This window comes from Colius striatus, chromosome 9, assembly GCF_028858725.1.
Source record: "Colius striatus isolate bColStr4 chromosome 9, bColStr4.1.hap1, whole genome shotgun sequence".
Classification (NCBI taxonomy): domain Eukaryota; kingdom Metazoa; phylum Chordata; class Aves; order Coliiformes; family Coliidae; genus Colius; species Colius striatus.
Window position 1 is genome coordinate 18414325 of NC_084767.1, and position 25741 is coordinate 18440065.

The window sequence follows — 25741 nt, forward strand, 5'->3', positions numbered from 1 at the left end:
GATTTTTCTTTTTTTTTTAGGGGAAAAAAAAAATTAGCGTGTGAACTCATGTCCACAAGGAAACTCCAATCTGCCAGTCGTAAACAGGGCTTCATGGTGCTCTTGTGGTGACCGAGGCCATGCTAAGAACGCTTCCCGGGACATCACAAAACCAAAGAGCTTGCTATTTAAAGAACTTTTTCACCCCCCTCCCCCTCTAAATTGTGGGGGAGGAGTGAGAGAGATGGAGAGGGAAGTGAAGAAGGAGCCATGCATCTAAAAAAGTAACACACATTAAAAGCCATCAAGTGCTGTCACAGGCATGTGTGGGGCTAATCATTCATACTATTAATTTTGTGTTATCTTTGGACAAAGATCAAGGTATATATAAAAACAAGAGACTGTAGCATCATAGCTTCTGCTTCAGGTTTTGCCAATATTTTAAAAACAAAGGCAGTAAAAAATCTGTTTATCCTCAGGATCTCCTGTTCCACTGCATACAACAAGCCAAAGTTTGGGGCTATCAATGACTCCTGAATCATGGAACATTTGGGTCGGAAGGGACCTTCAAAGCTCATCTGTATCACAGGTAGAGTGAGTGAGCCTATGGACTTCTTCATGGGCCCAGCTACTGTCCTAACAGCTGAGACGATGTTTTGCCCTCCAGGCTGGATTCCACCAGAGAGCACTGAACTCCCTCTTCTGCTACAAGTCTCCTGAATTGAGTTCAGGGGTAAATCCTTAATCTATTGACACCACAGTAGTTTTGCTGCTGATTTATAGGAAAGTGGTATTTTTATGTTTGCTGCTGGGCAGGTATTTTCACACAAAAGCAGTAAAACTAAGAGACAGATACTTAATGTGGTTGCAAATCCAGACCCATTATCTTTTCTGACCACAAATGTTTTATAGGAAATTTCTCATTTGGAAACGAAGAGTTGAGTCCCTGACCCCACACAGATGTACTTTATAGACTTGGCTTTTCATATGTGACTAGTGCCAGGGAATTCAACAGAATTACTCACATGAGCAAAACTGGACAGGTGCTGTTTACAGGACCCATGCCTTAAAACCAAATCTTGCCTTCACAGCTTAATGTGCCAAGCCTCGAGAGTTCTAAGCAGTAACATCTGACCTCTCCTACCTTCTTAATCTAATGAGAATAACGTGCTGTGCACAGTAACTTTCTTTACCTGTGTAGCAAACGCATCACTCTCTAAAGGTTACTGATGTCAAAACTGACCTTTTTTTCTTAGACATGCGATGGTGAGAAGTTCAGTGCAATGTATTATGTAAACATTTATTTACAGGAGTAAGATCTAAGGTTTCCATTTTACCTCAGGGTAACCTGACGCGTATGAAAGACAAGTGCTTTGAAAGCAGACCCAGCCTCCATCCAACAACTGACCAGGAAAAATATTGGAAGGAATTTCTCTTCAAATAGAGACAGACTCAAGGTGTACAGAGAATAAATAGCGCTTCAGACAGATCAGTGAGTATTTATCGCTTGAGGAAGGACTTCAGATACTTGATGATGATTCAAACTCAGGGTCATCATTCCCACATCCAAGAAAATATTCAGGCCTCTGAATTAAACCTGTATCATTTCCTTCTCTAGGTGTATATCCAGGCACAGTGAGCATCCTATCTGCTGATCTCAGACAAGGTAAGTTTTTAAGAACTTCTGATTCTAAATTTCTGTGAGATGTCTGGTCACACCAGCATGTACCTAGAGTATTTTAAAGCTGTGGCCAAGCCTGCACTCAAATCTAAACCTCCTGGCTTGCAACTGCAAAGCCATGCTCAGAGAAGGTTCAGGCTAGGCAGCACTAGGGGAATGCAAGGTGTGCACACAGAACTGTAATGCCGTCTGTTCGATGGCACAACCCCAGAAGGGGCCATCGGTTAGCAAAGAAGCTATACTTACAATATTCATTGTATTCCAGATATAGTGACTTGTAATCACCTATGCTGTGAAAGCTTTATGATGTTTGCAACAGATCTACAGCATCTGTCACTGAAAGGTGGCTCCAAAAGGCTTTGTCTCTTTTTTCCTCCCCCCCTTCCAAAAGTCCCTCATTTACCACCTAGGCAGTATTTGACTTTGGCAGGGAATGTGCTACTCTCCATCTCTGTGAAAGGGTGCAGGCTTGGGGGTTTTTGTCTATATGTGTGTGTAAATTTGAACTTAGAAACTTGGAAAGCAAACCTGATATTATCCAGCTTCACAAAAAGTACTTCAACAATGAAGTACATCCCACCCAAGGGGTTCTGTGCAGACCCCAGTGCCAGACTGGGGATGTGACTAATTTTTAAATATACATAAGCCCCAAAAAATTATCAAAAGAGCATGAAAAAAAAAAACCCAAACTACTTTCCCCATTTTATCCAAAGGCATTTCTGAAAACACTTGGAATTACTGGAAAGGTTTGGATACACATTTTGGGTGTAAGTCATCTGATTTTTATACTGAGATAACGGTTTGCTCCAGCCACAAGCTAAAAGAGTAATGAAATTATTAATTTTTGTTCTCCATTGCCTTAACGAGTTTTTTAGTCTTTCTCCTGAAAGAGGGCACATGTAAACACACACACGTAAACACACACACAGAGCACCAGTAAGCAAGCCAAGAAATGTTTATTGCTCAGCAATGCAGAAAGGTAGGAGCTGGAAGCCACATCAGACAAAAAGAGAAAACCAATTAGGATTTTATTTGCAAGCTGACTAGAAACGCTTGCATACCATTTCTCTACAAAATACTCGCCTTAGATTACCACTGAGCTAGACTCTTAAAAAAATGTGCTTTCTGTGCATTTTTGTATTCCTGGAAAAAAAAAAGATAAATCCCCTGAATTCCTCACTGCTGGAGAGGAAGAGTGGACAGTATTAAAGCAGAAACCCTCCATATACAACTAGAGCAGATACACACATCTGCACGCGGCATAGATGTATGCACACAAACACAGCCAGCAGGAGCCAAAACCAGTGAGAAACATCACTGCAAACAGTCCACAGGCTTCTGAAAACCTAGACCCTGTTTTCTTTAAAGGAAACCAGATTTTTAGATACTGAAAAAAGTGCTTTTCATATGCAATACCAAAAGAAAAAAAAAAAAAATCAGAGAGCTGAAGTTTACAAACTCTCCATACACAGGAGTCTCACTAGCAGCAAGAGGTCTCATGACTGGAATAAACTGTCTCTGAGGGCAGTGAAAAGGAGCATCAGCATAACTACAAACCTGCCTGGGAGCATTCCCGGAGGGTACACCACAGAACATTATCTTTCTTTAAGAACACGACTGCTGAGATCTCAGATTGACCACTCCTTCACTGCTGTAATTTTTCAAGCCATAATAAAAGATGCTTAAAATAAAAATAACTATCAAAGTGAAAATGTGATGCATGGTTAAGCTACTGGAACATTGGTGTTTGTTTTGTATCACATTTCCAATTGCAGTCTACTATAAATAAGACACCAAACAAACCTCCGTAATACCAACTGGTACTGCAAGACAACAGGGCATTTTCCCCCTGCCAAACAGTTATTTTATTGTGCATTCTCGGGTGTGCACAGCAGAATCATCTTCTGCTGCAGCTATTAAAAATAAAGTGTAAATAGTTCAGCATTGTGTGCGTTTAATGAAAATCTGAGGTGAAAGAAGTTCCAACAAAAATGGTTTCTGATGCACACAAATAGTTGTTGGAAATAAAGACTTTTCAAAACATCACAGAATTATCTAGTATAGCAGAAGGGCATTGTGGGGGGAAGTCTTCTTTCCTTCCTTTATACTGTGTAATTCTGGAGATGTTTAGATAGGTTCTTCAATCCTCAAATCCACATATAGAACTGACTTGTGTTTTCCACCTCCTCTTCAAAGCACGAAGGACAATACAAGGCACAGTGACACGCAGCACCTATCTTAGCGTGACACATGAGTGTTTCCGGTACACAGTAAAGCAAACTTTGCCCATGAAAAACAGCACCCATGTTACAACTGAGCTACTACTGTCAAGAATTCCTAATGTGATAAAAAAGTGACTGTTTCACAGTGCTAGATAGTACAAAAACAAGATTTATCAACCGCAAAGTTTGGTTAGGTAACTTGATGGTGAATCAAGGCTTTTTATTTTTGAGATCACAGATATGTAATAGATGATACAACGAAGAGAAGAAAAAAGAAGACATATTAAAGTCAAGGCTGACTGCAAGGACTCTGTTGCCATGAAGACATCGTAGAGGGAATTGTGTTAGCTTCACCAGCACTGTCAACTCTAATATTAATAATAAACCCTTGGATGACTCCTGATGTAAAAAGAATACTTTTGTTAAAGGAATTTCAATATTTTATTTTTTCTTTTTTTTAACATAGACAAACATTGAATTCCCTGTATCTGTCTTCAGCATAAAGAGTCTTTAAGGCTTTTATTTTCATGCTCTTTGTAACAATATTAAGGGCTATGGCAGTTTTCTTCTTTCCCCATAAGTGAAAATCAAGAATCTCAATGCAGTATTTCAGGAGATATTAAAAAAACCAAATCTGCAAGGTGCATAAACAGACTGCTAGTGTACTCTAGTTAGGCCTGACATGCCATGTGATTTCTGCACCAACACTGAGTAAACATATCTAAATAAGCATTTTTATCAGGCAGATTTATCAAGAAATAAATAACTTTTTACAAGCTAAAAGACTAGAATGTAAACAGCTGCATTTTTTAACCTGTGAGCAGTTCTGGGGTAGGTGAGTGGGCCTGGGTGATGCTGTTGCCTAGGCTCTCAGGAGGCAGCAGGTCCCTGCTTTCTCCTGGGCTGAGCCCGGAAGCCCACCACCCTAGTAGCAGGCAAGCCAGGATGACCCCTGGGGGAGATTTCAGCCTGGAAATACTGAACCACAGAGAATACTACCTACCTTCAATGCCAGGCCATGCTGGCAATAAAACCGCTTGCTATAGACCCAGGCATCTGCTGCACAGCCCAGCATGTCCCACATGCTACCTGGGAGCCCACCACCGTGCCAAGGTGGAGCGAGCCATCTGCTTACACTGATTAAAACATCCTGTAATACTTGTTTAGTGAGTTTTATAAGGGGAAAAAATATTGCCTTGGTGGTGAAAGTCAGACAGCACGAGCAGGCAGCGCAGAGATTTGAGCATTCCTTGGCTGTAGTCCATGACTGTGTAATTGATTAAGGTGGCTGCACTTGTGACTGAGTGATAATTGAGAGCCCAATAAATCTCCACACAAGTATTTGCCACTCAGAGATGGAAAGCAATTGTTATGGATCCTTCATAACACACTGTTAGCCAAAGAACTACAACTACTATTAAAGATATCAGGAATTCCCCCAGACCACTTTGAAGAGATTACCGTACTTCCTTGCCCAACATTCACATTTTCAGTTGAATTACCAGCAGTGACAAATGCACAAAAGCTACAACTTCAAGCTTTCAGCTAAGTCATCCCCAGCACAAACTCAAATCATTCAAATTTCTCAAGCTTTTGTCTAGTACTTCAAAGTTTCTTTTCCCCCTTACCCCAGGTTGCATTGTCTGCACAGACTGCATTGCTTGAACTGAGGTTTACATGATCTTTTTTCCCCGGGGTAAAAAAAAAAAATAATAAAGCAAAGCTGCAGCTGTTCAGGGTTCCTTGGAGGAGGAAGACAGATGTAAGTAGTTACTCTCCAAAGATTCACAATGATCAGTGCCTGAGCAGCATTTTACTCTGTCCCTCATGTGACTTTAATTAGGTGTTGATTCACTCAGTCATGAGACACAAGGAAACAGGGCTGCAAGCCCTAACGTCAAAGAAAAAGTAATGCCTGTTCTGCCAGTTTCTGTATTAGCAAAGCACAAAGGGGACATCCAGTTCTGAGAAGCAAAGCTCGTGTTTCCTTGCCCATATGGCAAACCATCAAATCACTTCAACCTTTCTGTATGAAAAAAAAAGAGATATTAATTACTTCAGAGCAAGATGCTGGTGAACTCCTGGATCATTCTCTGCCATCGGAGCTGAGCCCAGCTCGAGCTCTCCCAGCTGAGCAGGGTGTGCCCTTCCAGCTGGAAACCCAGGTCCAAGCTGCTTCAGGACACCATGCTTTCTGCTGGGGTTGGTTGGTTTGTTTGCTTTTGAACAAAAGAATACAAGCTATTTTTATTCCAGGTTGTTAACTGAATTTCTTAGCCTTCTTATTACAAAAAAGCTTTTCTGTTATGGGGTCTGGTTGCCCTAGCAACAGGGTTTTAAAAATATCAAAGAAATTTTCAGCACATGCTAAACCAATTTCACAAACTGTGTATAGGACAAGCTGGCAGACATTTAGATGTACTCGGTTCAACCAAGGTTTGATGCAGGGATAATCCCAAAATACTGCTTTCAGTCTAAAGCCTGGTGTTGCAGAGGACTACAGCGAACTCCAGCTTGCTGTGTTACCAGGTCATTTGTCAAGACAGTCACATAAAATTAACAGATAATCCTTTTTCCCCCCAAAAGTGACATTTAAACTCAGTGTGTTGCTGAAATGCCTTAAACGCCAAAAGCGTTTTTTTTGGGGGGGTTTTTTTGCCTGGAGAATACTACCTTAAACCTTTGACTTGGGGTGTTCTAACCATTGTATGTTTGTAGTCTTACTTTCCTCATTTGTGTAGATTTTACTCCAGGAAAAAAAAAAAAAAAGGACTCTGGATCAGTAATGTATTTAAAACACATGCCTAATGCTAAGCACATGAGTGGTTTTGTTGGGAGCAATAAAACTACTTACATACTTAAAGTAAAGCACATGGCTTAACCAGAGTGCTGACTCAGACTTGGTCCCCCCTCGGATTTCACCAAAACCTTGTATCAGTTACATGAGAACAACTGCAAACTAAAGACAGAGGATGATTGTATGAAAAAGTACAACAAAATAATATCTATGGAATGAAATCCCAGTCTGGCCTAGCCATACGTGATGCTCCTTTATACCAATATCCTGAGTGCTAATGATAGCTACTCCCCACTAACCATAAGCTGTCTGACAGAACTGCGTTTGGCACTTGCTCTCAGTATCCTCCTCCTCTACCTTCACAAGTCCAATGTGATACATGGCCCAGTTCTGCAACTTTTCTGCAGGAAGAAGAGTTCCTTGCTTCAGTGACAGCTCTGCACCTCAGAGCCTTTAACCAATCCCCTTAGTTAACTCTCAAAACTGCCAAGTGTTTCAAGGCTACTGCCAGGCTCTGAACCAGAAACAATTAGGAAGACTTTTGTAGATCCGCAATATTTATGAACATCTAGGTGGATGGGACCTATCCTACAACAGCTTTTCAGGAGGGAAGACTTTCTAACTTGGCTCCAAGCTGTGGACTGAACATCCCTCCCTTACTAGCTCTACAAGTTGAACGGGCCCTTACTCAATTTGCGGAACAGCTGACATCTTGATTTGCACAGATATTTCAAGGGCCCCAAAACTACTGTGAGGAGCCTAGACTGCTCAATTCTCAAAGGCAAGAGTCATGCTGCTCAACTGTTTTCCAAATTAAGCATGCAAAGGTGACCTGAAACTATTTCAGGTAAATCTATATGGAGCAGACACTAAAGACATTGCTTGACTTGACTTATGTAACTCATAAGGACATGAGGACAAATAGATGCTTGAACAAGATGCATGGCCATACTACTTCATTTAATGGAACAGCCTGGCACCAAACAAACAAATGCACTAAAACTGCCAGGTTTTTCTGAATACTTTGGTTTCCCAAAGCAGAAGAGCACCTACACATGCCTTTTGCGGTCAGCCAGCTAGTGGTTCCTCTATTTTAAAGGAGCTACTCAATCTTTAAACCGAGCTTAACAAAGTGCTCTACTGGGTTTGCAACAGCTTTGCGCACTGCCACGCTGAACTCTCTACTCAGATTTTCTGCTGTCCCCTTCTGTTTTGCAAGTCTCACTACAAGCTCATAGTTGTTAGTTTCTAAGAATGGCAGGAATGGAAAATACAGTCTGGGACTGGTCATTGCCCTGTGATGATTACACAAAATAAGCTTTTCAACACAACTATCCATCTAGAGGGATTTTTCCACTGCAGAACAGCTCAACTGATGATCTTACTGAAAACTCCACAAGACAGCTCCGAGCATCAGCTGAAAACAGCCCCTCTGTATCCACATAGTTTTTCTTACTGTTAAAATCTTGGTCTGTGATTAAAAAATTGGAGGTTCCTCTTAGTGTGCCCTCCCTGAGTATGAGCACCGAAACTCAATCCAAACACCTTCCTTATCATGGGACTGAGCTGTATCACACAGTCCAAACTAGCTCTGCCTCACAGCTCACAGAATCAACAGAAACACACGATAAAACCTGCATTGTTCCACTGGGAGAGGTTGTACTTAATCAAGACGTGTATATATATATATATATATATAATGTAGTGTATGTTCAATAACTCATTTTTGCTGGTGGTAATGGATTTGATGAGAAGGTAATTCCAGACACTCCCAGCCAACACGGCTTGCCAAGAGACGTGGCTGGGGCAACTTCTGCCTGTCTCCTAGATGGACTCTCCTGGCTTTGCAGCAGAACGAGTCCTTATACCAACCAAGCTCAGCATCAGCTCTTGCATCTTCTGTAGTTCATGCACTACAGTATAACAGGAACAGAATCACACATTTATTGTTTCCTCTCATTTCTATGGAGTGGCAGACTAAGCTTTGCTTTTTCCTTCAGAAGTGTTTTCTTGCCTCATCTTTTTTTTCTCCCTATTCAGACCATCCACAGGAGCATCTGTAAGATGTGGGGACTGGAAGAAGCCTAGTGGTGCAGGTATCCTGCTGGGAACCAGTAACAGCACCACATAAAGCTATTTATTCTGCTGCATCAACAGGAAAGAAAGGCTCACGTGCTGGACAGCAATAGCTGTCAATGCCACCAGGGCATTTTGGACTGGGTTGTTTGGTTGGAATTTTTCCTTTCTGAAAGGAGTTGTTGGCAAAGTAATCCCTCACTTGGCTCTTTTTTCCCTTTCCCCTTCTCATGCTAGCGCATGTCATTTAAAGTGACACAGCAGTAACCCCAAACAGGATGTATCCTGCTGCTTATGGCAGGAGGAGGAGGGGACCCACAGCACTCAGGGGAAATCTTCAGAAAGGAGGGGCAATATTGCAGGTCTCATATAGGACAAAACTAAGAAGAGAACAGAAAAGTGGAAGGGAAAGTGAGCTGGGCTTTAACACTTTCCTTCCTCTGTTTTATGTGTGTGTGCATGTGTGTAAATACTAGTCTCCAAAGCAGAGCACCGAACAAGAGGGACAGTGATGATGAGCAAAAGCATTATGAGAAGCAGGGAATACCAAGCAGAAAGAATTCTGTAAAATGTATGCATTAAACCACAACAGTACCATCCAACTGCTTCCAACTATACTTGCATCTTTCTGAACGCAGGGCAACTCCAAAATGCTACTTTATACTCATTACAACTCACTTGACACTCAGCATTTCCAGATGGACTTTTATTTTTTGTGCTTCACTGCTGACATCACTGATGTTAACCTTCAGCACAAGCCCACTCACTGCTTTCCCCTCTGCTCAGTGCCATCGTGCAGAAGGTCGAGGTCGACCCCCTCCTAGCCCTGGCTCTGCTCTCCAGGAGCAGACACACAAGTGGGGGCTCCAGCTGCTCCAGGGCTGCATGCCTGGCACTGAGAAACACAAGGAACAATCTTTTTCTTATATACAAGGCAAGTCAAAGAAAGCCAAGACTATAGCTCTCAGAAGTCTCTCCATCTCTTCTGTTGCCAGTATCTTAGCTTATAGTTATACAGCATCTATTACTCTCCTAAATCCCCACAGAGGTGCACCAATACAGGTGCACATACACTCAGAGCCACAACAGCAAATGAAGGCACCTGGGTAGATTCTGAAATATGCATATATATGTATACACACACACACAGATAGAGAGAGAGGCTATAGAGATCTGAGAGTTGGGTCTGTCTTGCTGTTAGCATTTCCTTTCTTCTGGAATAAATAGCTCTTAGCACAGCTCAAGGCTGTGGCATGCAAAAGCCTTCAAACCTCACTGAGTTATGCTGAGATGCTCAGCATTTTACAGGACTGTGCCATTTTCTATTTGCCTTCATTTCTAAATTTATTTTTATTTAAAAAAAATTATATAGAAATAGTCTCTTGTCAAATCCCTGTTTCCTGTATTTATTATTTTCCCTCTCTTTCTCTATCCATACAGTTGAGAAAAACTGTCATTAGAGAATTTTAATTTACCTTGCATGGGTTTTGTTTTCCCCATGTAGGCGTAAACTAATATCATCTCCTGAGTGTAATTTAGCTGATTTGTCCTGCAAGCTACTAACAGAAAAGAGCAACTTTAAAGGAATATATACCAAATACAGGTGGGAAAAAAACCAAACAAAAACCTGAAATCCAAACCACCAACCTGGTGTCTTACATTCTGACCCCAACATGAAAAAAAAGTCTTTCACAACACAAAAATACAAGATATCTAGCAGTTCTGTGAGCATTCTTCAACGGACAAGGAAAATCTGATGACATTTTAAACTAGATATGTTTTCAGACTAACAAAAGTAATTCATTTGACGATAACTGCACATAAGATACTATGAAAAAAACTACTGAAATTTAAGGCAGGTAAATTAAATCAGTCTTACACCAGAGTGATATTTTTGCTTATCTGAAATGGAAAGTTTTATAGACATTTCTGTATTTATAAAGATAGAATCCTCCTACAGTCTCGTAAGAATATGTTTTAAGTTGCTTTGATTTTTATTTCTAAAAAAAATTTCTCAACTTTTCAATTATGTCAGTTTTGGAAAAAAGAGGTCACAAGTTCACAATTAGCACCTCTTTTATGACTAGAAAATACATATAGTCAAGAAATCAACATGCTCGTTTTCACTGCTTCTTAGCTGTCCATGCTGTCAATAGAACAATTTCCTTTTCTATTAAGAAAGTAGAGTAATTTCCAGTAACTCATAGCAGTTGAAATGTTTAAGTACTAAAAAAAAATCCCAACCCAACCACCTTTTTCTGTCTATATAAGTTATATATCAGAGTTTGGGCTGCCTTTAAATAGAAACACAGTTAGCACTGTAAGCCAATTCACTGTCCTAACATTTGAGGCATTTTTTTAACTCTGTCTTTGGGGGTAATACTATTATTTTTCCTGTAGTAACAAGAAAATTCTGGCAGACTTCCTCCATAACAGCTTCTCAGACGTTCAGATAATATCATTCAACTAGAACAAGCTTCTGAGAAGGAGAGCATACTCCCCCATGTTTTGCAGCCTCTGTTCTCTCACATACAACCAGAGAGCATCTCGTCTGCACCTATTTTTTATGCACAGCAGGACTAACATTGTTTTTCTACCAATTTCTGGTATTGTTTCATGAGAAAGAGTAAACACATCATTCAGCCGACTCTCCAAATGGCAAGAACATTTTCAGGGGGAGGACATGGCAAAAAAAGAAAAATCCCAACCCAACGAGAATCTCATTCCCGTGTGACAGTTCATTTCTCAGCTAACTGCTCACATGCTCTTCCTGCTGACTTACCATCCTCTTTCATAATTACCCCCAAAGATGGCAAATATAGTGCTGAGTCCACAGTCTTTAGAGGTCTGTTTTTGCCTTGGGACCAAGCTGCACAAGGAATGCAGGAGGCAAAAGAAATGTAGGTTTGTAGTAGACTGTGTATTTCAGTACCAGCTAGAAAGAATAATTCAGCAGAGATTTTGATATTCTGGTAGTCACAGTAGTCCAGGACTGGCCTTTCTTGTGGTCACACTATAGCTGTTCTCCCAACAAACTATGAAGCCACGTGTCTTCTTCCATATTCTTTCTGTCCCCATCTCTTCTGGCCCACCAGAAAGAGCAACATAATGAGGTATAGCCAAAACAGAGTTCCATAGGCACTAATGGGCAGGAGTGATCCAATAGCCCATGCAGCATTTTCACTAAAGCATCAGAAACTCAGCTCGCCTGGACTCTCAGGTTCACCACTACACACAACTGAAAGAGATAAAAATATTCAGAAATCACTAAGAGGGAAAGCATGAGACCAATCACAGCACTGCCACCATTTCCACAGGTACCTAGACTAAAATAAAAACCAAAGAAAGCATATAGCAAGGCAACTGCTCCTATGGGCGATGCACAAACAAACTACATTCTTTCTTTCTTTCTTTCTCTAGAAGTGGAAAATGACACAGGAACTAGGGTGAAGATAATGCTGTGGCTTATACAGGCCCAATGCCAGGACCTAAAAGTCAGGGCTGAATTGAGCTCAAAGTTTCTTCTTTTATCAAATAAAACAGATGGCAGAGAACTGTAACTTGGCTCTGTTTCTTTCCAGTTATATATCACACAAACTGAAAGGGTAGAGGGTTTGTGATACTATTAGAAGTTTTATGTTTTGTTGACATTTTGGCTGGAACAAGGGAAAAGACATTTGAAGACACTGTTAACAAGGCATATGTAGATCTGGAGGAGTATCAAATACCAGGAACAGAGAGGGCACGAACAGTACCTATAGTAAATACAATTGTTTTGGTGACTTATTTTACTCATTTTAGGCCAAAATCACTGCTGATTATGTGGAACATCCTGGAGAAACAGTGCAGGATCAGTGGCATATGATGGATTATTTCCACGCTTCAAGATCACTGCTTTCAGCAAAGGACCTGCCTTCCAGGTCTGCGCTCACGTCACAGTGTGTTGTTGGGTTGTTCCCTTGTCCAGGCTGAAGGCAATGGGGTCTACAGCCAAGTTTCTAGTTAAAAAGTGACTCTGGCAACACTACAAAGAGCCCCTCACCCCTACAACTTGGGGGTTTCTCCCAACGCCATGGTTTCAAAGATAATACATAAACTGGAGGACACATAGATTATCATTCCAAAAGCATCAGGCAAAACTGTTTAAAATACAGAGCTTTTACATGTAGTCAAAGTGATGAAGTCCAAATGTTTAATCACTTGGGAAGGTCTATGAAATTACTTTTTCAGAAAAGACAGAAAATTTTGTGCAAACATCCCATACTTGCGGATGCCTGCTACATGCACACACTGCTAATATTCTATATGTAGTTTGTGTAGTATTTCATGTTGACGTGTTTGTATTTCATGTTCAAACAAGTTTCTCTGTAGCATGTTGTATTCTGAATAACAGTATCTGCAGAAGCTATTGGTTTCAGAAAAGAAAAAGGTTGTTATTTCTCACTCAATGTGCAGAATTATCTCAAAAGCTTCAGTTGAGAACTAAGCAAGGGCACAATGCATTTTTGTAAAAGTAAACAAATCCTTTTAGAAGTAGGTGATTAATCCTACCCATTTTGAATGTAATCATGATGGCCACCTTCCTTGGGCACAATGAATCACATGTGTATTTTGTGCAAACGATTTTTTTCAAAGGAGTATTTCCCAGATAGGAATTCTGTTACTCCTCAGGTGGAGTACTTGGTGCATTAGCAAGTCATTTACAGATGAATAAAATTACTTCCTGTTTTTAATGGGCATAGCTGTTTTTCCCTCCAGCAGATATTTTATACCTTAAAGTTCTCTATCTATACCACAGATGCAAAATCTTTCAAGTCCTCAGAGACAAATTGAGCTCTTGGCCAACTCTGGAAGCCTAGCACAACCACGCTGGGGATTCACTGCAGAGCAACTGAGCTCTGCATTTTTCCTAACGTTACTCACAAACATGTGATCCTGCAGACATTCTGCTCCAGATGTAGCAATAGGAGGGAACACAGCCTCTGAGCATGAAACCACCGTGTGCGTTACTTTCCACTCGTAAAACAGGCTTCTAAAGTGGTCACCTCCAGCATTCAGCCAAAATTACAACACAAGTTTCAGGCTCCAAGTCACACTGGACCAGTTTATTCCAGAACAGAAGCCTGAATTTATCCAAGCTGTCACTATGAGCATACGCTAACTTAGAAGCATACACACAGCAAAGGATAAAGCCCATTGAAAGCACAAGGATGAGCCATCAGTCAACCAAAGAGAGCAAGGTTTACAACTTGAATCACGTAAACACACCTTCAGTCACCAGAAAATGAATAATGGAATTCTTTCAGAATAGAAGACCTCACAGTGGACAAAGAGGTAAATACAACCCGCACTCTTGGCATGTCTTCATACCCCTATGACCTCATCTAGAGAAAAAGGGGGGGAAAAAAAGTACCTTTACATTTACAGGAGCAACTTCTTGCAACATTTGTCAGCATAACTCTAGCATAAAGAAGCATTTTCACTCTAGTATACCCACACAGACATTTTTAGACACACAGAATCCATGGCAAGATGTCAGTACAGTCTTTCTCTCACAATGGAGACAATGGGTCAGCTCATCCTGTCTCCACAGAACATGCATGGGAGAACAGTCAGTCTGAATACCATTGGGTCATACCCATGAGGAAGAGGACAGTGAGCATCCATTCTGTCCAGTGAGAATACTGCTACACTTGCTTTACTAGCACATACGATTGGACATCCAAGAAAAATTCAAAGTAAAATCAAAGAATTGACTTGATCAGCTGGCAAGATCCAAACCAGTACCACAGCCTGAAAGCCTAACAAGCAGAGAGCCCACTGGTAAAAAAGCACCATGTGACTCACTCATGCCAGCCTCTTCTCCAAAAGATTTCTAACTTAGAGGAAGAGTTGAAATGCTGCAAGTGGAACCAAGAAAGTGACTGTTCCAAGGGCAGCGTAGCAAGGCAAAGGATCACAGGCCACACTCAGACAACCTGTGCCATCCCATGAGGAAGAAGGGATGATGCAGGCCAGGAGGAAGCAAAGCACACACTGATGGCACCAACCTCATAATGTCCAGTAAAGGCAATGTGACCTCATGATACCAAGTCCTCAAGGCACTGCAAGATCCCAACCAATATGGGAGATGTCAGGATGAAAGGCAGTAAGGGTGACCCCTAACCTCTGTCTTGGCTCTTTTTGTATCTTTACCTCCTTCTAAAAAAAAAAAAAAGTAATGAAAAAAGTGATCAGAGGGCTTTTCAACTCCACTATTCATGTTCTCTCTTCCATGGAAGAGAGCACCGAGCACTGCACACCAAGCACATGGGGATTCTGATCCAACTGGAATCTTTTGGATCCGATAACAATAGGAGTAAATAACAACCACTGGCTGGACCGACTGCAGCTCCCTTAGGCACTGTACAGACCCAGCTTTCAGCATTGCCTTATTCAGAGCTAGCATTTCATTCTAAAGGACATGCTGCATCTTTTAGAATCAACACTTGCCTACTTGGACACCTACAGAGTGGTGCCAAAGAAGGGTTGGAGTGCTATCCCTCTTCAGAAATTGTCAAGACTTTCTCCATGCCCCCAAGATGCTTACTGGAACCTATTAATTTCCGTGTCTCTGCTTCCAAGACGGAAGTTGATTTAAAGCCCTGTAAGGTACATAAAAACTCAGATGACAGGAAATGCAAAACAGAATTTGGCAAAAAGGCATACTTCAGAAAACAGTAATATATTTCAAAATTCAGGTCAAAGTCATCATATCATCAGAGAAAACTGTGCATAAATCCAAGTGAAATAATTATTAAAACTCGCTACTCTCAAGCTGATGAATACAAGCAAACAGCCAAAAACTCTTCCAGTGATATTACAGAAAATATGGACTTCTTAATAAAAAACAAAACTTAAGGGACATTACAGGGCAGAAATCAGCTTAACAAAAACATATGAACATTTCAGATGTTCAAGAATGTGAACAGTCTTTTAAAATTATGGGATGAAGCTTTTCAAGTTCATCAGATAACTGGAAATAATGAAAAGCTGGAGCTACTACAAAGCAAAGCCCCGCTAAAACTCTTTCCGAAGATAGACTATAAGGTGGTGAAATTCCAGGAATTTTACAACTATTGTAGAAAGATTTGCAGAATGCTAAGAGTGAAGAAATATCAAACCACTGTTATTAATAGCAGGTTTTGGTCAGATTGGCTTGATGTTGAGGAACAGCTTTCAAAAGCCTTGTGCAGTGCTGATAGGATAAGAAATTCTCTAGCTGTATTGCTCACTGACATGGCTTGGTAAGAGGCTTGCTCCTCTGGGCTCAGGCAGGCCGTGCACAAAGTTACCTGCTGTTGACAGGAAAGCCTTTGACTGGTTGTAGTGGATACCTTGCTTGCTGTGGAAGGTTAACTCAATAAGAATTTTGACAAGGTTCAGTTGTTTAAGCTCTCAGACCTCAGACAGTGTCCAGACACTGCTGGCTCTGAGCTCCTTCAGCATCTCATGCAGCCATACCTTAAAAACGGAAAGTGACATGGCAATCTGTAGTGGTTATCCCTGCCCTGAGCACAGGAGGAAGAAGCACAAAATAGGTCCTGTGATGATACCACATCATTTACGTCATCAGTGCTAGTCACCTTCCTAAATAATGTGAAAGCTTACCAAGAAGTTATGTGGGCAAAACTTTGACTGGAAAAAGTAATGTAAAGGCAACTTTCATGTTCCTCCTCCTCCTTAGTCCAAGCTTCCACTTCAACAAGTCTCCAGCTACACATCATTAGATGTCTCAGACCCTCTTCACAGTTTATTTCAATAAATTAGCTCCTAGTTCAAGAAGCAATTATGCCTTTGTAAGAAAGCATATGGCATTTGCACTGTGCAAGAACAATAGCTCTGCAGAGGAGCTGGCTTGGAAAGCACCTCTATATCATGCTGCCCATTTCCAACTCTAGGTTTATTGTAATTCCCTTGATGAATCTCACTGCCAAAAAATGGATGAAAGGAAACAAATCTCAGGATACCATTTAAAGTCACTGCCATGGAGAACAGAAAGAGTCTGGGCTGATGGGGGATACTTGTCTAGACAGATTTCAGGAAATATTACTTTACACTCAGCCCTAGGCCTTTCATATCTCAGGAACCTGGCAAACTATTCTTACAATAAAGGAGCAGTATGCTTTCAAAATGGCCTTCTGCATAAATAAAGACAAGAACGTTTAAAGTTATTTACTCCTGTACCATCCCACTTGGAAAACTGCACAGGTCCTCAGAAATACCCAAATAAACAAAACAAACCCCTAAAGGAAGAATGTGCACAAAGACACTCCACACAGTTGGTAAGACTTGAAACTGGAAGGGGTTCTTTCAGGCTTGAATATTTTACCACACAGCTGTATCTCTACAACAGGTGCTTTAACGAGAGCAAAACAGAGTTTGCAAACATGGGTGGAATGCCCCTCCGGCTGAGATGGTCCTTTAGAGATCCCTAGATTTAAAAAAGAACAACAAAAAAACCCAAAAAACAAAAAAAAAAAGGAAGGAGACAGAAAGAAGATACAGTGAAACTTTTATTGAGATGTAGTGTAAAAAGAACTAATTAATAACTTCTCTGTCCCCCAGCTAGGTGGGAAGGATGTCTAGAGATACACGGGAAGAAATATTTGAACTTTATACCTAAGATGGAAAGAAACACTGAGTTTCCCTCCTACATACAAGCCCGAAATGTACCAGTCCCATAATTCAGTATTACAGCACCATCCCTCTCCCTCTGCACTAGGTTAATAGTGCTCAAAGCCCAATTACTGTCTCCATGGACACACGCTCCTGCAAAAAGCCACAGTAGTCCTTACAGCTGTAGTTACCATTGCCCACACATCTTAACAAGAAAGATACAAAGCCTGAGCCCTTGCAGTAAATTACTCAGCTTTGGGATTGTTCTGTTGAGTCCATTTTGAAAAACAAAAAGCTGTTTGAGTTAACAGTGGTTTAGCAGCTCCCTCTTCTTCAAACCACCAAAGCAGGCACCAGAAAAGAAACAGTAGCTTGAAATTAGTATCTGTGGCAGTCAGTAGCACAATTGTGCAGTGGAATACTTTGTGTGCCCTCATAATATTTAGCAGGAACACCTGGTTGCTTCACTTAGTTTAAGGAAGTTTTTGTAAGATTGTTTCCATTTTACTGGGGAAATTGATCATAGAATTCTGGAAGAGGCTTCATTTAATTGCTCTTTAAAAGTGCACATACATTTTAGACACATACAGCACACACTAATGCAAACAGCTTTATGTATTTTTACAAGAGGAATATTTTGATTGTAAAATTCTAGAAAACAACATACCTGAAATCTCATGTTCCTAATAACTGTAACAGCCCAAGCCTGGGCTGAGCTCTCCTGTCACCACCAGCTGCCAGTGCCAGATGCTACAATACAGCCAAGAGCTCCTATTTATAGTAAAAGTTACCCTCAGGGAAAATCCACCCACGTGAGTAGTATTTGCAGTAGACAGCGGGTACTTTACACCTTGGAACTTAGGGTTTGCCTGTTCTCTAGAATACTTACAGGTGTTTTCTGTAAACAGATTTTACCACTAGATTTTTGAATATTCTTGCTCACCATGTGAACGTCAACCTGTACTGAGAGATTTCAGTCTAGGAGCCAAGCCTGCCAGCTGCCCTTCATGAAACTGAAGGTATCTATTGTGATGTCCTAAGGTTTCTTCCATAAAATAAGCTGCTTTTACATATATATACATAAATATATATAAAAATAAGTGGCAAGTCAGTACATCAACAAATACTTCACAGTGGCTAACTTACCCACCACACCACTAAAAGTGTTAGCCTGTCCATCACCTAGCTCTGAAAGGTTTTTACAGTCTAACAAGAACCAGTCTCATAAAATTTCACACAATCAAAGCACAGAAGAGTATCCTGGGCTGGAAATAAAACAGAAAAGCCTCAGCCAAACAAACCAATGACTAAACAAAACACATTTACCCTGAAAAGTAGTATTTTATATTTGAAACAGTGTAAACTCAGATTAAGCAGAATTTACATCCTGGTAAACTTTCATAATAAATCTGACAGAAACACAAAATATATTCATAGTCAAAATAAGAATGAGCATGAAAATCACCCTTAAACATTCTGCTGTATTGGTGTCACCGCCAGAATAGTCAGGCTTTTCTCTCCAAGTACATTTTATTCACTAAATATATTAAAAGAATTTCTATATTTTTAAACTGCTGTTCAACATAGTCTTGTCAGGAAGAGGCGACTAAGTGCATTTTGTTCACGAGATATATTAAGAGAATTTATGTAATTTTTTAATGGTTGTTCTACACAGTCTCCTCAGGAAGAGAACAAGGCTTTGAAAGTGAAGACTGAGAAAGAACAGTGCTCAGAATATTTGGAAAATGTTCTGTTATCTAAAAGATAAACAGATAATAATGTATCAATCCATAAACATAACCTCAGTGCAATTGCTGAGGCTGTTACCTTGAGGTTTACTGGAATCAGGAACAGGTTAAAAATGCTTGTTTCCAGTCTCTACAGACCCAGTTATAATAAATAAGAGTCTTTATTTTGTGTATTCTCCAAAAGTTTTGCCAGTAACTGATAAGACCATACAGAGAAGGATTAACTAAAGACTTTTCCCATTTAGAAAATGAAAGCAGCCGTTAGGCAACATGCCTAAAGGGCATCTGTGTTAGTCTTCAGACAACAACACTTGGCTACCCTAAGAGCTGGGTCTCCCATCCAGACATAGGCTTAGTCAGAACCACCTCAACCTCCTCCTGGGATTTTATACCTCTGAGTCCACCAAAAAAACCACCCCACACTGCAGATTCACATTATCAGTTGACAGTTCACATCACAAAGTTGAATGGCACTACATTAGTGGAAGAGGGCAAGAGCAGACATACAAACATCTTATTTTTAAATTTCAGGTCCAGTTTCACAGAGAATGATGTACGTCAAGTGGGACAGAGAGATCTTGCGATTACTCACTCTCACTCTTTTCAACACAGGTGTAATCTCCACATTTGCCCCGGGGTCTGCACTGTAGCTGTAGAATTAACCACCCACTTCTATCCAAATTCATCACTAATAAATGTCTTAATGGAGAAAAAAAGCAATTATACAGAGGCAGCCCTAGTGCCCCTTCCCCACCAAAGGGTCTGATCTCAATATTCAGCTGATTTAGAAAATAACACAGAAAATATTAAATATTTTGTCTCTTTAAAAAAAAAATCACTATAGAAAGCAACTACCATTCACAGTAAATAGCAAAGAGCTGTGAGCAGCAGTAATTAGTGTCTTTACAAAGCATGTGCTAGCCGTTAAACTGGGTTTCAGGTAAAGTCCAGGAGTGCATCCTCAATCTATAAGGACATCAAAAGACCTATGAATACACTGTAAAAACTCTTAAATTACTCTAGATTAACCACCTAAATTGCATCACTGCAGTTGAAACGAGTATCTCACCATTCAAAATTAAACCTATCAGTCAGAGACCTCCCTTTCCAGAGCAACCCAAAGGCTGATCAATTTGTAGGTAATAAATTTAAAGACAGCAGGTGGGAAGAGAGTTTTACCACACTGTTAGAAGTGTTTGAAGACATGCATACTAAAGCATACTGTATTTGCATCTAAGTCTCAAACTCTGAACTTTAAAATGATTTTGCAGGTTACCTTTTCACCACATCAGCCAGGCCTGGGACCACATAACTTTCTAGCATAATCGTTATCTGCTCATGGACCACCACTTATTTTGCAGCCACAAAAACTACCTGTTTCCAGGACAACTAACCCCAGAGGAAGCCCTGAGTAATTTCTAGGCCCTGGTGCCGGGAAGCATCCTCCCTCACGAAGTCCTCAGGGAAGACAGCGACCCAGAGCTGCCCCCAAAACCCTGCTGGAGGGGTTCTGGAACCCCAGGACCACTCGGCTCCGGAAGCCCACCCGACTCAAGGGGGCCGGGAAAGGGGTTCTGGAGAAGGGCTCCCTCCACGTGTTGCCCATATTGCACTTGGCACCCCTCATCTAATCCACTTTTGTTGCGGTTAGAACATGACAAATTTCACGAGAAACCCTACACCTCTCTTGGCAGCCACCAAACTTCACGTTTTCTCCCCCCTTCCTCCACGTTTCCGAAGTGCCTCCCGAGGACCGCCAGCCTCCCTGTCTGTCTCCAGCGGAATAACGCCTTTCCCCCTCCTCTCCCGCAGCATCCCTGGAGAGAGCCGCGGGGGACCGGGGCCCCGGAACCGCCCCCGGGGGGCTGCCGCTGATCCCGATCGGGCGAAACCCACGGGAAGGAGGCGACAGGCCGTGCCGCGGCAGAGCCCCGCGCCGCAGCGGGCTGACTGGGCCGGGGGGGCCGCGCTAAGAGGGGGCCTCTCTGAGGGGAGGCAGCCCGGTGGCGGCGGGAGGAGGTTGGGCCCGGCCCCGAGGAGAGGCGGCCCCCAGGAGGGGAGGCAGCCCTAAGGAGGCAGCGCGGCGGCCCCGACGTGGCGGCCCCGACGTGGCGGCCCCGGGGGGCTCCCGCCCAGCGCTCGTCTCAGGGGCCCGGGCCGGACCACCTCAGCGGCCCTGGGGCTCCCGCGGCGGGGCGGGGGCCGGACCGTGGGGGCAGCGGTACGCGCGAGGCTGAGGGGAACGGGGGAGCCGCGGCAAGCGGCCCCACTGCGGCACGGACGGCTGCCGAGTGGGAAGAGGAGAAAGAAAGGGGGCTGTCGCCCGCCCTCCGCCGGGGCAGGGCAGGCGGCGGGGAACTCGGCGCAAAAGTTTAGGGCAGAGGAGAAGGGCGGCCCCGTCCCGGTTACCTGAAAACACAGTCGTCCCGGGCGTCCCTGGCTGGGGAAATCAGTCCGTGCTTTTTGTTGAAGAGCTTCTGGAACAGGGTGGGCGGCATCTTGGGGCGCCGGCGCTAGCCCCCGCCGCCGAGGCGCTGGGCTCCGCGCAGCCCCGTCCCTTGGCCGCGGCTAGTTCCGCCCGCCCGACTCCATTCGGTGTCACAGTCATATGACAGACATTAGTCACCCGGCGCTGCCAGGAGGGGAGGGCCGGCGGGCGGGGCGGCCGCGGCGCGCGCCGCTGACTGGCTGCGCGGCGGCCCCGCGTGGGGAGCGGCGGCGCGGGGGGGGCGCGGCCGGAGCCCCGCGGCCGGGGGAGCGCCGGCGATCAGCGCCCGAGCGAGCGGCGGCGGGGGCGGGCCCCGCGGCTGCTCCTGCGGCCGCAGCCAGCGGCGTGAGGCGCGCCGGCTCCCCGCGCTGCCCCGGGTCACGCGGGACCCGGGAGGGTGCAGGGCCGAGGCGTTGCCCCAGGGGCTGGGCAGAGGTGCGCCGATAACACGCCGCTGTTTTGTTTTCGTCTTCACGACAGCAGCAGCGGAAAGGCAAGGTCCGAGTCATCAAACCCTCCTTTGTTGCTGTACTTCAGGGACTTGGCGTGCAAGGAGGCAGCAGGCAGGTGACTCCTTTTACCTCAAACCTAAAGACGGCCGCTCTGCCCTCTTGCTTCCTCCCCTGCAGATGGAGTGATCCTGCCCCAGCGACAGCCTTAACACAACCCAAATGCACTCCGTTCAAGACCTACAGTGAGCACTGGCCCCATCTGTTTGCATGCAGAGGAAACCATCATTACAGATAAAACATCCACCCATGAAAGAGTATTTAGGACATAATATCCCCCAAGGGAATAAAGAGCAATTATAAAATCTATCATACTTTTTTCCTTACATAAAATCAAAAGAATGTGTGGATCTTTGCAAAAGTAGTAGGTGTTTAAATGAAATGGGAACACCACTTGCAGTTAACAGCCTCCTTCCACATCTCGTGTTCAGATACAACACTACTAGAAAGTTTAATTAAGGACTGACAAAACTGACTCATCTGCTTTCCCTAGAAAAGGGAATTGAACTAAAGCAGCATATGATGTAAGATTAAGCAGATTATTTTATGGGTGTAATGTAGTGCATGTGTAACGTATCTGTACAATGATCCCTCAAAACCAGGCATCTGTAGGAACTCTGTTTTCCATCTGCTAGAAGTTGAAGATAATTCTAACAGAAAACAGGAATTCATGTTCAAATGCACCTTCCCCTTCTATACACTTGACTGATCTTTACCCTCTTTCACCACATGAAAGCCTCCTAGCTTCAAAATGCCCATGTAAATAAGAGCCTCAAATAGAAAAAGTCCTCAGAGAACACCATGAAACAGTAGCATTTTGGCTGTCAGTAGCTTCAGAATTCACAGGAATGAAGATGGAGCTAATGGCAAGCGCATTACAATTCAGGCTGATAGCATTCCTTTGAGAGTATTAACCTGTTCAAAAACTCCTAAAGTGATTCTGACAGGCATGACTGACACACCTTAACCAAGTGAGTGGAGGATGGAAAGTAAGAGAAAGTGATAAACCCAGGTTTAATCATCCAATTCCCCTATAAAAACCTCCCGGCAGCAAGTCTTCCTACCTGCACAAAGAATGTGAACTTCCACTTGTATATCCATTCAGTATGCTTCGCCTTGGGCCCCAAACCTCTCTTTTCTGTGCTTAGAGATGAAGAACCAAACCAAAACCATTGCATGCAAGGTCTTCACCCCCCAAGAGCAGGTACACATCGCATAGCATCCCGGAGCCAACCTACTTGTCCCAGAGCATTTTAAATCTCCTAGAAGTACACCACAGATTATACAGTAACTGAACAGTGTTCACAAAAAAATCCCCCTCACATACAGCACATGTACTGAACGTGCGTCCATGAGGCACAATTCCTGCTGACAAAGTACTCTCTCAGCTCTTGTGCTGACTGGCTCGCTGCAAGCAATTCCAATCAAGCCATTAAGACCTCATCATGTCTGGGATGTGGCAGAACAGCCTGAAAGCCAGGGAATAGCTTTCTCCCCAGAACTACCCCACAGAGCAGTTCTTCTGCACCACAAGCTAACACGCTGTGACCCCTAACCTTTAGCCACTCACAGGGAAGAGCCAGTTTCCACTTTGAATGGAATTTTATGTAGTCATTCTTCAGTCTAAAACCAAACCATGGGAAATGCCTTCCCTTTGAGAAAAGCAGAACAAGAGCAGATATTGTTGTGGCCTCAAAATGAATAAAATTTCCTTCCCTGAGGCAGAGAGTTAGCCTGGTAATTACACTTTCTCCAAGAGTCAGACAAAAGATGACAATAAGAAGCAGTGCTTTCGAAACTAAGGGAAAGAGATTGTGGTTCACGATATCTCTGTCCTCTTGTACAGCTTCATCATATCATCAAAAACAAAGGCAACACGTGGCAATATTTGGGCTCCTACAGCCAACTCCACAGTTACAAGCTCTAATTTCTCCTCTTGCATTCTCCAATTAGTTTGTCAGTATCAGTCCACCTCTTGTGTAGAAATTTGTTTGGGGCAAAAGAAGTGGGGTTTTCTCCCTAGGACTCAGAATCGCCTTACAATAGCACCTCTTACTCTGGACCATCTTTTACGTGAACAATCACCATAATCCCAATTTACTAGATACGTAACTTTCAGTTGTGCTGGAAGCTGTATTGAGGAGTTCATCTCTATGTCCTAGGGCTCCAGATTCTTTCATAATTACCAGTGGTTCTGTATTTGCCAGAACAAGGATATTGATAATTAGAAGAATATACAAGTCTCTGAGGAGTCATTGACAGGATTCATTCTACTAATACTTAAAGGGAAAAAAAAAAACAAAACAATCCACATATGGCATAGTTTTTAACCTTGAGACAGGGAGGGGGTTTATACAATATTTGACTAATCAAGCAGCATTTCTTTGCATTTTCTTCTACCTGAGGGTAGAGCATTGGGGAAGCACCATGAGCATTGGGCTCATGGTCTGAACATTCAGAGGTCTTTTCAAATGTAGTCAAAGTAATTAAAGCTGTGGATTCTATAAACTACCTTCACATGCTCTTCTTTGGAATATGTATTTTCAAGGGCAGGAATATTCTGGGTGATAACACTGAGAAACAAACTCAGACTGCAAGAGGTTTGCAAAAGTCATGCTACAGTTTGAAAACATTGAGAAACTTCCTTTATCTCTACAGAAGAGCCTAAGTACAGCATGCTGTAGTGAGAACACTGTAGGGATCCAAATTACTTTAGCCTGCAGTGAACCCATGTGGAGAAAAACTGTGCTCTTGTCAGTGCTTTAGGAGGCATTCAGCACACCACTGAAGAAAGACATTTTTGGATGAACAATCCACAAGCTGAACTGGATGCACAAGGAATGCGGTAGCCTGAAATCTAGAATGCCAATATCCAGCTCTGGAGACAGTTCATCTCTAAAAGGGTTTTTTTTCCCCACGCTCATGTTCATGTAAGGTACCTACTTCCTCTGCCCAAGGCTGTACCCACTAGAAGAAATCATGACTGAGACAGGCGATACTACAAAATAACCAAGATGAAATGGGAAGGACTCAGATGACAGTGGTTGAGCAGTGGATGTACCTAGAATGGTGACAATGCCGACAAAGCTGACAAAAAGCCAGCTTGCAGTGATGGTAGGGTGAAGAAGACCTATACTCATGTTTAGAAATCAATTCACACACAGAGTTCTGTCCCTCCAAGGTTCTCCCGTCTTAAGCATTCAGGAAGTTTAACGGTAGCATACTATTGGCTTCGAAGTCACTGAAAGTACATGAATGGTTGGTCTATATACCCATTTCCAGGACAGTCAGTTACCTTTATAAACTGTGTTAACACTTCTTAACTCAAGTAGAGCTCGCAGCTTTAGATGCTAATGCTGATGAGGGAAATCTAGCAATCTTGGCAGAGCAAGAGCCAAAAATAATTCCATTAATGCTATTTGGACTGTCATTCTTGCACTACACTTTTTAACAAGAAGAATCATCTTCATGGAGTCCTTACAGAACAATGCCCAGAACAAGACCTAGCTGCTTGTACAAAACAATTTAATATTAAGTATGTATTTACAAGCTTACTGCAAAGCATTATACTAAATTTCAAGTA

The 25741-nt window shown here is 42.7% G+C and overlaps 1 protein-coding gene across 2 annotated transcripts in view; it reads right to left on the bottom strand.

Moving 5' to 3' along the window:
• The window catches only part of FNIP1 (folliculin interacting protein 1), a 66883-nt gene extending 45127 nt beyond the window's left edge, over window positions 1–21756 (bottom strand). For both annotated transcript variants that reach the window (XM_062002341.1, XM_062002339.1), the window contains exon 1: window positions 21571–21756. In XM_062002341.1, coding sequence (XP_061858325.1) covers window positions 21571–21659 — 89 coding nt within the window. In that variant the 5' untranslated portion in view covers window positions 21660–21756. The remainder of the gene's footprint in view (window positions 1–21570) is intronic.
• Window positions 21757–25741: the final 3985 nt, after the last annotated feature.